We start from the raw sequence: 12,986 nt of genomic DNA, 5'->3' as shown, positions 1-12,986 counted from the left end.
ATTTCTCTCCATATAATTTAAATGCAGGGCAGCATCTCTTGCGGCGTTGTAAAACAGTACTTTCTGATGGCATGTTTGTTCCTGTTGCTTAAGCGTGCTCTCAATCCTGTGAGGGCTCCTTTTCGCAGTTTGTAATTATGTGCTGAAAATAAACCAAAGTGGTATTTCACTCCCTTTATACATGAGTTGCATGCTACAGTAAGCTTTGAAGAAAACCCACAGGTTTGTGGTACCACTCATTCATGACATCATGAAATAAACTTTTATATTCCCTCGTCAGTACTTAGCTGTCTGATGGGTACTCATGTAATATCAGGACTTCTAGGGGTAATTATATAAACAATGAATACGAAGAATACTTCTACTCTTCTCATTCCATCTGACTTTAAGTTAGATGTTCTGCAGCTTCATAATATGTTATTTTATGTCATTCAAAGCTTTGTTGTATGCTAAACAACTATGTAAAGCCTTTGACCTTTATACTTATTCTCAGTGTAGAATTTAGTTTTTGTTGTGAACATTCAAACTGAATTAAAATAACATTTGTTTGTGTTCTGACTGAATGATTCATTCACTTCTTTTTTTTCTTTTTTAAGGTAAAAAAATCGTATCAGAGCCTACCACTGTTAAGCTGATCACGTCTCTGAAAACTGACAGTGTGAAATCCTCATCTGCTAAGGTTACTCTTAAACCTCCTGTTTTTGAGACTTCGATTACTGAAGTGGCTGTCACCAAAACAGAAATCCCTGCTTTGGAGGAAACAACCATAGAGACAGAAGAAGATACAGAAATGACTACTGACGTGGCTGAGGAAAAAAGGGAAATGGAGGTGCTTATGGAAAACATTAAGTTAACCACCCTTCTACCTCAGACTGTCACAGATGGCGAAATAAGCACTTACGATACACTGGGAAGGACTGAATATGATGTTTCACCAAGGTTAACAGAGAGCACATCTGCAGCTTTGGAACTGGAGCACACTTACTCTGAAGCAGAATTGCCCGAGGAACAAGGTAGGTCTGAAAGCATTGAGGACGCTTTCTTGACCTCTGTAATTTTTCAGGATAGCACAGCTGTAGCTAAGAGTTCCACTGGTTCATGGGAAGATACTGAAACAGGAGATGATACAGAAAAACATGATGCTGATAATCAGACTGAACAAATAGAAGTGGGTCCTATGATGACAGCTACAGATAGCTTGTTACCAACTTCTCGGAGAGAGTTTCCCAGGACAGGGACTTCAGTTTCACTAAGAAAAGAGAATATGTATCTTGGTGCCCACTCAACAAAAGAACCCACAAAAAAGTCAATGGAGGCAAAATCTGACAAGAAACTTACAACTGTTGTAATCCCTAAAGCTTTGTTCACTGATCAGTATGATCTTACTACAGAGGGGGAGGGCAGAGAGAGCATGTACACCGTTATGCCTGATAGAGTTTCTGGCATGGCTACTGGTAGTGTCCCAGAATCAGATGTGCCTGCTGCATCAGAGACACTCATAGATGAGCATGCAGTAACCGCTGGACAATTTTCCACAGCAGATGAGTCAACTCCGTTTGTTAAGTTTAGTTCTGCGACAGTGTTTGATAATGAGGCATCAGCTGAAGGAAGCAGAGAGGACCTGAGAGATGTGCAGCCTACAGTGTCATCTGGAATACCTGTATCCTTTTCTGTATCAACTGTTAACCAAATAGGATCTGAGGCCATCGCTTTCTCAGGAAGTACTCTTTCCCCGAAAAACTTTGGAGAAGGCACCACACCTGTTATCCACTCATCTCAGCAAACAGAAGGATCAGTCATTTTAGAGGAGCAGGAAAAAACAAAGGAGCCAGAAACGAGAACAATGGATGTTAAGATCCCACATGCCACAACCGTCGTTCCTATGTGTGTTGCAGGAGAATCTGAAGGATGTTCTGCAAGTGAGAAGTTCACACAGGCTCCTCCAGCTTCTGGCACGGGGCTGCTGACAGATAAACATCAGGGGTATGTGACAGAAGAGTCATCTCATACTAAGACAATACATGAGTTAGATACAGAAGATGGTATCTCTGGAATGGAGCCTACATCGTCTCCAGGGCAAATTACAGAAAATACACAGCATCCAGGAGATCCAATTTCAGCGGTTACAGATGAAACTGAGACAAGCATGGAGCCAGAGGAAACGAAAAGTGATGAAGAAGCTGTATCAGCTGATTTTGATCAGAGTGAAGATACTACAGGTGTCTCCCAGACAAGCAGCTCTTTGGATATGGAAATGATCACAGTCTCCAAAATATCAGTGGATGAAAGTAGTGCAACAATAAAGTCTTTTAGCTCCTCACGTTTTACTGTATTACCAACTGCTATGCCCACAGCCGTGGAGGTAACTGAACATGAAGCAGATGAAACATCAGGTTATGTTTTGAAAACGTCCATTCCTACCCCAGAAGTTGAACAAAGAGAGGCTACTGAGACGTCGGTAATAGCGCCTGCTGAAGAAGTCTCTACTGAAATGGAGGTCTCAAAATACACAGTGACAGAAGAAAGCCGTACAAGCATTGAGATACCAACTGAGGAGGAATCGTTGGCAACACTTCAAGACAGAAAAGGAACACCATCAGCTGGCTTTGGAGGGACAAAGGAATCTGTTATATTTACAGATGTAACAAAGGTAGATACTGCAGTTCCACAGAAAGAATATGATGCTTCCCTAGTTCCAGTTACTGTAGAGAGTGAGGTCACCAGAGATATGCCAGTTACTGATCAGACTCCTTTTGATGGCATCTTTCATACAGAAGCAACAGAAACCACTGCAAAAGATAGTGAGGTTTTCCCAGGGGAACTCTCCACAAAAGATCAAGATAAGGAACCAGATAGTGCCACAGAGTCTACCTTATCTGTGACATCTGCCCAAATACATGAACAGAAGACGGCACCAGGATTTGAATCATCTCAAACAGCTATTCAGGAAAGACAGGATGAGACAGGTTCAGCTTATGATGAGACATATCCAGCAACAGAAGTATCAGTGCCTGCAGTGAAGCTCACAGATTATGGAGGAGTTCTGGGACCTGATGAAACTAGCACCAGGACCTTGCATCTCACAGTGACTCCAAAAGCTGAAATTGCTACTGATCAAGAAGAGAAGGTCACTGAAGTGATGCCTATAACTGTGGGTACCCAAGCAAAAACATATGAAAGCAGAGGAACGCCCACCAGGAAAGAAGACAGTGATGTCGTGAGCTGGGAATCTGTGTTGCCCCCCCATACGATGCCAACAGGTCATTCTACTGTGGAAAGCATTACTCATCTGACTTTGGGAGCTTCTCCAAACCAGACTCTGGAAGGTTCAGGAGTATCAGAAGAACCTGAAGAAATCAAAACATCTATGTTTTCAACTAATGCAACAACTCTCAGCGATGTAACAACACATCCTGTTAGTGCTGTACACAAAATACAGCCTACATCAGCATCCAAGCCTTTTGTTACTCAAAAGTCACCACGTATCATTCCTGAGGAAGAAGAGGAGGTAACAAGCAATGACATCATCATAATCGATGAATCTATTTCTCCCAGTAAAGCCACGGCTGAGGATGATCTAACAGGAAAGATGTTAGAACCAGAAATCGATAAGGAATATTTCACAGCATCAACTGCTACTGCAGTTGCACGACCAACTGCACCACCCAAAGTGAAGGAGGCCACAGAGGCTTTACAACCTCAAGAGGTGTCTCCTTCTACTTCACACCCTGATAGTGGAAATGACATAAGATTGTATGTTATTCAAATCACAGGCAATGATACAGGTAAGATTTTGCCTTTTAGACCTGCAGTCCATCAGAATGGACAGTTTATCATAAACTGGTGTACTTTAGAATATACTGGAGGTGTTTCTTGGATCACTGAACGAAGCAAAGTACAAGTTTTATCTAGACAGCAACTTTCTAAATATTGGTAGGTCTATTTTTCTATCCATTAACTTCAGAAATATGTTATATATATGGTTTGGGGTAAGATTAATTTCTATGTAAGAATGAATACAAAATGGTTGTATTTACTGTTAAAAGTCATGATGGCTATAGTCCAGTTTTCTTATTTAATGTTGTCGAGTCACTGATTTAACTTCAGCTATCTGTGAAACAAGCGTTTTAATTTCACAGCTTCCATTCCATGCATTACTAGTCCTAAACGAAGCACTAGATTATTTTAACATACCATTAGTCTGTAGCAATTAACAATGCCATGTACGGTGTAGTCAGCTAAAAAAGTTTAAGGCACTGTACTGCATTCACAAGCGCACCTCTGTGATTTGGGGGAAGGGTTTTTGCACGTTTTCCCAGCATAGTATAATATTTTTTTAATCTGTTTTACAGAATCTGTCTTGCAAATTGACTTAATTTTTAGTTTTGTTATATTTTTTAGCTGATGGCACTGTACATGTGTATGTAGCTTCAACTCCATGGGTATCCAGAACAGAAACTCCTGAAGTAGCAATGAACTGTTGAGTTTTATGATGAATATGTCTCCATAATGCAATAGCTGAAGGCTATACAATTTTACATTAAAGAAGCCTCTCAACTGGCTATTATTTAAGATGTCTTGGTAAAACCTTATTTTTTAAAATGAAAGAACTGACAAAAAAGATACAGCTCAAAATATCTATTAGGTTTGATGTTGCATTCCGTTTAATTATTTTGTAGTTATTTTATAATTATTTTATTTTTTGAAGGAACACAGTAAAAATTCATTTTATGTCATATTAACTGTATGCGATGCTGTTGAATGGTTGTATAAGACACTGTTTTGTCATTGGTTCTCCATATCTTTGAAGAACTTATCCAACAGAATTCATAAGTTATGGAAGCCTTTTTTTTGGTTTTGTCAGGTTTGTGCTTGGTAGAGTTCCACTGAAAAATGAAAAGTTAGAAGCAGTTTCCTTGAGACATGTGTATTGTTATTGCACTTTTCGTACAGTGGATTTTGTGTCTTTATTCCCTTTATGCTTATTATCCTACTTTATATTTACAAGATGTAAAACTGCACAAGTCATATCAGTGGTAGCTTAACCTTCTATTTCAGAAAATAATAGTTCTGTTATTTTAACATTTAAACAGTACTTTTATTTCTGTGGTATATTATCATTATTTTGTCTGAAGCTTTAGGTGTTGCCCGTGTCTTGGAAGTCTCAATTAAATGAGACAAGTCTGGTAAGTCAGAACAGAAGGGTAATTTCTGAAGACTAGAGTTAAGCTACATATTAAATAATTTTGTACCTGTGGAAATGTGATTAATGAGGCTTAATAACTAACATTTAGACTGTGTAGTAGTGAACTAGTTCTTCGTGTTACATTGTTGAATTATACTACAGTTTATTGCATATGGTAGAGCGGGTTGAGCTGGGCAGCTCTATGTTCCACGTGGACAGAAGGAAGTAGGATGGTTTGGGAGGATGTAGAAACGGGGTGTTTTCTTCAGGCAGTGCACAAGGTGTATGATTCAGGATATCTCTGCATATACATCAAGGACAATCTTATTTTATACTTTTTCAGAATGGTGTGGATACCGTGATTCATTAAATTAGGAATTAGTTCAAGATGGATTATCTAAAGCACAGTGTATCAATGCATTGCCACTCTTTGTAGCTACTCTTGTTTTCACTTGGGTGATCAAGTCCTTAGGACAGACTTTCTTCAGGATTTGCCTCCTGCATCTTCACAAACTTTCCAAAGTTGTGCTTGCATTTTCCAGGTATATATGTGCATATGTGTAGGGGTGTTTATAAGTAGAACTAAAGCTACACATCTGTAAAATTCTGCCTTTAGGAATGATTTAGTCTGTCAGCATAGAAAGAAAGTTCTTTTTCTTGTAATATTATGAAATTCTCTATGTGGCAATATCTGTATTCTCTTTAAACATGAAGGGATTTGTCATGTATCTAGTGCAAGGTCAAAAAGGAGTTTATTTTCCTGTTTTCAGAATCTGACAGGGGAAATTCCTCCATTTAGCTATCCACAGAGAAAAGGCACCCTATATCTACTTACCACAAGTTAAGTTAGAGCTGCCAAAGATTTATTCTGTTTGAGGATTTGGATTAGTCTTGTCTTTTCTTTCTCCAGAAATGAAAGATTTCATCTGAAAAATCCTGTCAAGTCCAGTTTCACTTCATTGTTCCTCAGTCCATAAACTTTTCTTTGTGCTGAAAAAATGTACATAGGAGGTGCTGAATAGGAACGAATTTGGCAAATATTACTAACATATGCCTTTCACTAGGACATAGTTCAACTTATTATTGTATCACTCTTTGTTTGAAAATTGATCCGCAGTCATGTAGAAACTACATAAACTGTACCTTTGGCTTTTTGTTCTCATCTAAATGGGAACAAGAAATACACTTTTCATCATTACACATCTCTGATAAAGGTTTTTCCTCCTTTGCTTTAGCATGTTTTCAAGGTAATATAGCTTAGCATTCGTAAGTAAAATAATCAGTGAGGGTTATAAGCAAAGGCCTTCATGATTTTCAAGTCAAGAGTCCAAAAGTGCCTCCTAAGAAATGACAACTTTCTTACCAAAGCCCTCCAAATAATAGCTGTTTCAAATAGAAATAATAATGAGAGTTTTGCTGTTTAAACAGTATTGTATATAAATGAATATAATATTTTCCCTCTTGTGTGTGCATAAGTGTTGGAAATATTTATGAGATTATTTTGTTTTTTCATCTTTCTTCACCTCCTTGTTATTCGGCTTTTGCCAGAAGCAACAGTTTAATAACGAAGCAGGGCTCAGTGGAAATACGGTACCATGTTTTGTTTCCTATCAGCTGTATCACTTAATTACAGTAAAAAAACCTCACTATTGTACTAACACAGCTGAATATTATTCTCTGCAGCACCATTTACCATCTGTAGCCTAGGCATAATAACATTTAAGTGCTCCATGGAGGTTCTATTAGGCTTTGTTAGTTATAAGCGATAGTTCATACCCTATATGGAAGAGAAGGGTCATGCCAAATGAATGGAGTTTTGAGAGATGTAGGCACTTTTAGCAGTTCCCAGCAAGCAGAAAAAAGCGTATCCCTTGCAGCACAGGGGTCCTTTTGTGATCGGTGGGTGTCCTACCTCCCAGAGAAGCGTGGTGAGGGCAGCTCATCCCTGCTCTGGGTTGGGTGGGTTCACCTATGGCCATGCACTGGTAGAGGGAGAAGCGTGAAAGATTTCTTGCACCTTTGTTCTCGGTCTCAAACCTTTGCTAAACTGGCACCAACTTTGCTGAAGCGCTTTGAAGTCTTGGGCTGGAATGTGCAGTCGATCTATGGAATGTGTTATGGATGTATGGAATGTGGGGGATATTATTCTTCATTATTACTGTAGACTCAAGCTGCACTTGAAAGACATTGAATGTTGACTGGGTTAAACTCAATTAAATATGCTGGCAAGGATTTTAGGCTGTCTTAAACACACACACACCCCTTAATATATAAAGTAGTACCATATATAACTGAAAGTTTATATAAATATTTTCAATTTTTTAATACAATAAGCCCTTAAATATATTAGACAAGAAAAAGGTTCTCCTGGAGAACTTCTTTTCTTATGCCACCCAAGAGGTAAATAGTTATACTCGTAGCTTTTAAAATGCATGCTTGCAGTCAATTAAGACTTTCATAAAGAAAGTTTCAGTTACTTTTAGATAAAAAAAATTACCCATGGAAACAGAAGTAATTTGTGGGCCTAGTGGAAGGTCAAGCTCATTAGCTTAAATTCTGGAAAATGCACTCTAATGCTGATAAGAAAGACCACACCACTGAATAGATTAAGCTGCTTATTTGTATAAGAATACAACAGTTTTCATTGAGAAAATGTATTGTACAGACAATCCATATACTTCCATGTAAGCAAGTATGAGGCAGGTGCACAAATTAATGAGGGATATACGGCTTGGTTTTTCTGACAGCCTATGGCACATGGGCAGACCTAGGGCAGGTGGTCCAATTAATGAGGAAAATATATTTGTGCATGGGGAAACATCCCTTTTTAAGCTACAAAAAGGACCACGCACATGTTTTATAGTGGAAGGATCTTGGGACTTCATTCACTTGAGTGGAACAACAGGCTATTCCCTTGGGATTGTGACCGTCTCGTGAAAGTGAGAAAGCAAAACAGCCCTGCACTGCGATGTGTTTTCACATTAGCGGCTTTCCGTTGCATCAGATAGGACAGAGGACTTTGTCTTTCACTGCAAAGATGCAAAACTTGCCACCTTGTGCCCTTTTATTCGTAGCTCCTATGCATTGTAGTGCTTGGGGCTGATGCTGTTGCTGGAAGGTAATGGATTAGCAGCTGAAAAAAAAAAAAAGAAACAAACCTGAAGGAACTTTTCAGCTCATAAAGCTTTTATGAGCTGAAAAATGCTTGTGGGGGTGTTGTTTAACAGTGGTTGAGGGGATGCTGGAAACATAAGTCCTGTCTGTATCAGGAGTAATTTGCACACCTGCATTTTCTGGAGACATTTAAAAGTCTTTACTCAGTGAATAAGTTTCAAAGCGCTTATTGGACCCTGGGACTCACACCAGCTCTGTCTGGTTTCTTGTCCCCTCCAGCTTTGAACAGAATGAAATTGCAGGAACTTGCGCTTTGTAGATGTGGAATTTTATGGAAAGAGGTTACAAACCTTTGTGTTTCAACATGTAATTCTCTGACATGCATATTTCTGTCTTAGCAGTGTAAGAGGGCATGTGAAATTTGAATGAAATGCGGAGTGGTAATGAGTCATAGTCATAAACCTTAACAAAGAAAGCAGAATAGAGTCTTTGCAGGTCCATTTTAGGCCTTGTCTTAAAATTCATTTAATCCTGTTGTCTTCACAGTTCCTTCTGGAGCGCTGTCCCAGATCTTCATGGGTCTCTTTAAGTCTGATTCTAATATCTAGGCTGAATTGCTGCTTGTCCAGTTTATACCCGTGTTTATTATTGCCAGCATTGTCTTTAGCTTGAATAGGTCTTTTTTCTTCCTGACACTTATCCCTTGATACTTTTATTTCTCCGTTCAGTTATAGAGAATAACCATGTCCCCTTTCAGCCTTCATTTTGCTAACTTCTGAGGGGAGCGCCTGCGTGGGAGAGTGGAAATGCGCTGGCAGCATGCTGGGAGGAAAGACGCTGGCTCTGTCCCAGAGGCTGTGGGTGTCGGGATGGTGCTATGACCAGACCAGATGATGGTGTGGAAGGACAGGAGCAGCCTTCCTCACAACACCATTTCCAGGCAGCATCCCACTTGCAATAGAGCCAGCTTAAAAGCATGCAGCATGAAGGCTTGTATCTGTCTGCACCTGTACCCACATTGTTCTCTTTTAAGTTATTTAGTTTATGCCCACTGGCAAATATCTATCTGGACACTGTTCTTTGTAGTATACGCACATGTGCTACGTGAGATTTTTTGGTGTACTTTTCAAAAATTACATGTGTTAGAGAGGCTTCTGCTGAGCGTGAGGAGACTTTGTCTGTTATGTGCTGAAATCACCATTTGTTTTTCCTCGAATGAAAAGTATATGCTACTGAAATCTATTGTTTATTCATAGGACATATTTCAAATCAAAGTTTATAGTAAAGGAGAGATGCTGTTTTGCATTCACTGTATTCTGCTGCTTTATGCAGTGACTGATAACATGCCCATGTGTACTTATATGAGTAGGACTTCCCTGCCCATGCAAGCTGTTCAGCTTTCTTAACAACTGCTTAATTCTTGGTATCACCATCGTGCATTTACGAAGAGTTCCAAATTTGCCTAAACGTCACAGTGAGAAAAGTACGATTTAATTTTCAAGTACATTTCAACTTGGATGCATTTGGTTGTGTTGTTCTGTGTCCGCCGTTTATTGGTATTGTGCAACTAGACTCATCTGAATTCATTTGTGGTGGGCTGTTGGAGCAATAGTAAAAGTGGCCCCACCTGGGCTGAACCAACTTCCCACCTTATTAAATGGAAAATCTCCTATTTATTTACTGGAAGGCTGGACTTACCTGCTTATTAACTGTGATTTTCTGTCTGATATTAAGACTATGGCAGCTGCTGCTCCTCGGCAGCCCTGGAGAAACACTGCTTTCCCTGCTGGCCTGAGCGCACTGCAGTCAATGGACATGGTCTTATTTCAGTGTTTGAATTAGTCCTTCCTGGTGGTGTTTTGTTTTGAGCCCTGGATTTGTGTGTTCAGCTAAGAAAGAAAAACACCCGGTGGTTTTGAAAAGCATTTCCAAATGAAACAGGTTTGTCAATGTCCGATAGCTACTCAAGTCATTTTCATGCCCTGAATGACTGAACTCCCTGTGTTATTCATAAAACCTGGCATAGAGACAGCTGAGTTCTCATTTTGACTAGAGTAACTGAAGTGTTAAATGCTAAGTAACACGGCCAGATTCTGATATCATCTTCCCCAGTGTAATTACACCATAGTAATTCCAATGAGGTGATTGAGAGCAGAATTGTTGTGGGGATGAGGAGGTGGTAGGTATCAGAATGTCTTCATAACGTTACAGCTTCTGGTTCGTTCTATAACTAGGTGATTTTTTCTTCAGAACAAATTTTTGTCAGAGGGACTTAAATGAACATATTTAACAAACTGATAGACTTCTTGCTTATTAAACCAACTGGAATTTTTGTATATTAGAATACTCATGTATACTCCACTGGTGCTGTGGAGGGCTTTTAAAAATAGGTTTGACACCATCACATATAAATCGTATTTGAAATGCAACAGCAATGATGCCCTGTATGAAAGCAAGCCCTAATAAACAAGTAATTGTAATAAATTCAAGCTTTTTGTACACTGCTCCGTTTTCAAAAACAACCTCATATCCAACAGAGCTAAAACCCGATACTTAGAAAGTCTCACAAGAAGCTAAGAGTGTGAATTAATAAGTAGTCTTTAGGCCACTATTGCTGGCTCTTCCTGAAGTCTTATTATAGAACAATAATTTCTTTTTTCACATTCCTTTATAGACTTCCGTAGATACAAGGAACAGTGCTGTCACATTAAATACTGTTCAGAGGATGCCTACACATTCTCTGCTGTTTTTGCATTGTTTCCAAGGAAACGTGTCTGATCTAGACATAGGGATTACACATTTCTAGCTTTCTTATAGCTCTTTGTTTATTCATAGGAGAAATGAAGGAATTTTATTCATAGGTACAATGTAGTTTTTCATACTTCTGTTGTGAAGGAGAGGAATCCTTTTAGAAGTTCTGTTTACACATGGAAAATGTCTTAAGAAATCCTACTGCAGAACAGATGAGCTGTCTTTTACATGGAAACACAGTATGGATTTATTTTTTTGAGGAAAGTGGTTTTCTCTTCCAAAGTTTTCTGTATGTATGCAGATCTTAGTACTTATGGTGAAGATGTAATTTTTTTGCCTCTTTCAGAAAATACTATCTATACAATTTTACTTTACATTAAATGATACGTTTGATACAGTGAAACTCTGAGTGAATACAGAATGTGATCCTGGAAATGTAAATAAAGATATTTATATAAGTGGGTCAAAGGCTAAAGATCTTAATAGAAAGTCATTCCCTTAAGATGGGTCACTTGGTAATGAGTCTGAAAGTAGCGCTTTAAAAATAGTTGTTGGTTATTCTTTGAGTATGTAGTTTTCAGTGGTCTTTTTTGCAGTTGTTCTTTGCACATTTGAGATTTAATGATTGGATTAATCCTTGCCAATCTTGTTAGTCTTTTTCTATCCCTCTTTTTGGAAGTGTTTAGATTATAAATTTGATCAATAATATACACAATACCTGCTTGTGTTTTTCGGGATAATTGTGAATTATTTCCTGGCACAAGTCAGGATGTGTTCAGAGAGTCTGATGCGTATTTTGTGTCGCCTTTGGGACACATATCTTTTTCTATGGAGTAATTCACGTTTTTTTAAAAACTGCTCAGTGAATTATATTAGGGCTTGTCTGACCAGTCCCATATTACTATACTTGCTTAACTGAGGAGACGTCAATATAAAATATTGTATAGAAATTTTTCTTCGTTAATGATTAGAGATGAAATCCCTGAGTAGGAGAAATGCAGTTGAAATTTTGTTCCTGATCAGGAGTAGTCTTATATTCCAGCAGTCCATGCCTGCTTTGGTATTACCTCTGCTGCACTTCATTAGTTTTTTGTTACCCGGCATTAGCTTAAAGAGTGCATAAGAAACATTAATTTTTAACTTTTTTAACCATAATCTTGGATTTTCGTGTAGTACCTCACCAAACAAGGATTCCATAGTTTCAGTAGGAGGTTTTTGGCATTAGGAAAAGAATTTTGATGTATTTGGTGTAAATTTTTTTCTAAATAAAAACAAAGAATATGCCTACACAGAGTAGCATCAGGATTTTTTAATAAGATTTTATTGTGGGATTTTGTCCAAATTATTTTTTTCCTTTCTTGGAAGTGGTGAGTGAAATGATTCTTGGGTTACTCGTGTATTTACTATTCAGGCTTCTAGTGAGTTTCCAGTGACATGTTTAGTTAAATATTAAATATTACAGCAAAATTCTTGAGTCCTTTGGAAATGCTGTGTACACTTGGTCCAACTGACAGGCAAGGATACAGACCACAGGATATATCCTCTGGCGAAATCAGGTAGTGATAATGGGTTTGTAATGGTGAGTGAACCTGGAAAAAGCTTTTCAGTGGTCACAGTGTCTTTTGCCTTTGTGCAGGTACTCCTTTCTATGCTTGAAGAAACCAAAGTTAGTGTAAGTTCCCACAGAATTTCTTGAACTAATCATCTAAACAACTAAATTTTGTTGATTTCATGGCATCAGGGAGAAGGGCACTAATGTCAAACTCATCACAGTTTGGAAATTACTTAAATGGAATAGGTAGCAAAGACACATGTTTTGGCTTTGCTGTTTGTGAGGGTGGGATGTAGGAGTCCAGCACGCCCAAGTGAGAAACACTGATGAGCATTGCAGTGGCTGTAATGGATAGCAGTTGAGCAGGGTGGTGAGTTGCCAGGA

At 38.6% G+C, this 12,986-nt stretch overlaps 1 protein-coding gene across 2 annotated transcripts in view; it reads left to right on the top strand.

The window, feature by feature from the left end:
* The window catches only part of VCAN (versican), a 115,354-nt gene that overhangs the window by 55,300 nt on the left and 47,068 nt on the right, over positions 1-12,986 (top strand). For both annotated transcript variants that reach the window (XM_054186502.1, XM_054186503.1), the window contains exon 7: positions 597-3,785. In XM_054186502.1, coding sequence (XP_054042477.1) covers positions 597-3,785 — 3,189 coding nt within the window. The remainder of the gene's footprint in view (positions 1-596; positions 3,786-12,986) is intronic.

The sequence above is a fragment of the Rissa tridactyla genome, chromosome Z (assembly GCF_028500815.1).
Source record: "Rissa tridactyla isolate bRisTri1 chromosome Z, bRisTri1.patW.cur.20221130, whole genome shotgun sequence".
NCBI classification, from domain to species: domain Eukaryota; kingdom Metazoa; phylum Chordata; class Aves; order Charadriiformes; family Laridae; genus Rissa; species Rissa tridactyla.
Note: the sequence above shows the minus strand (reverse complement) of the source record. Positions and strands in the feature narration are given on the sequence as shown.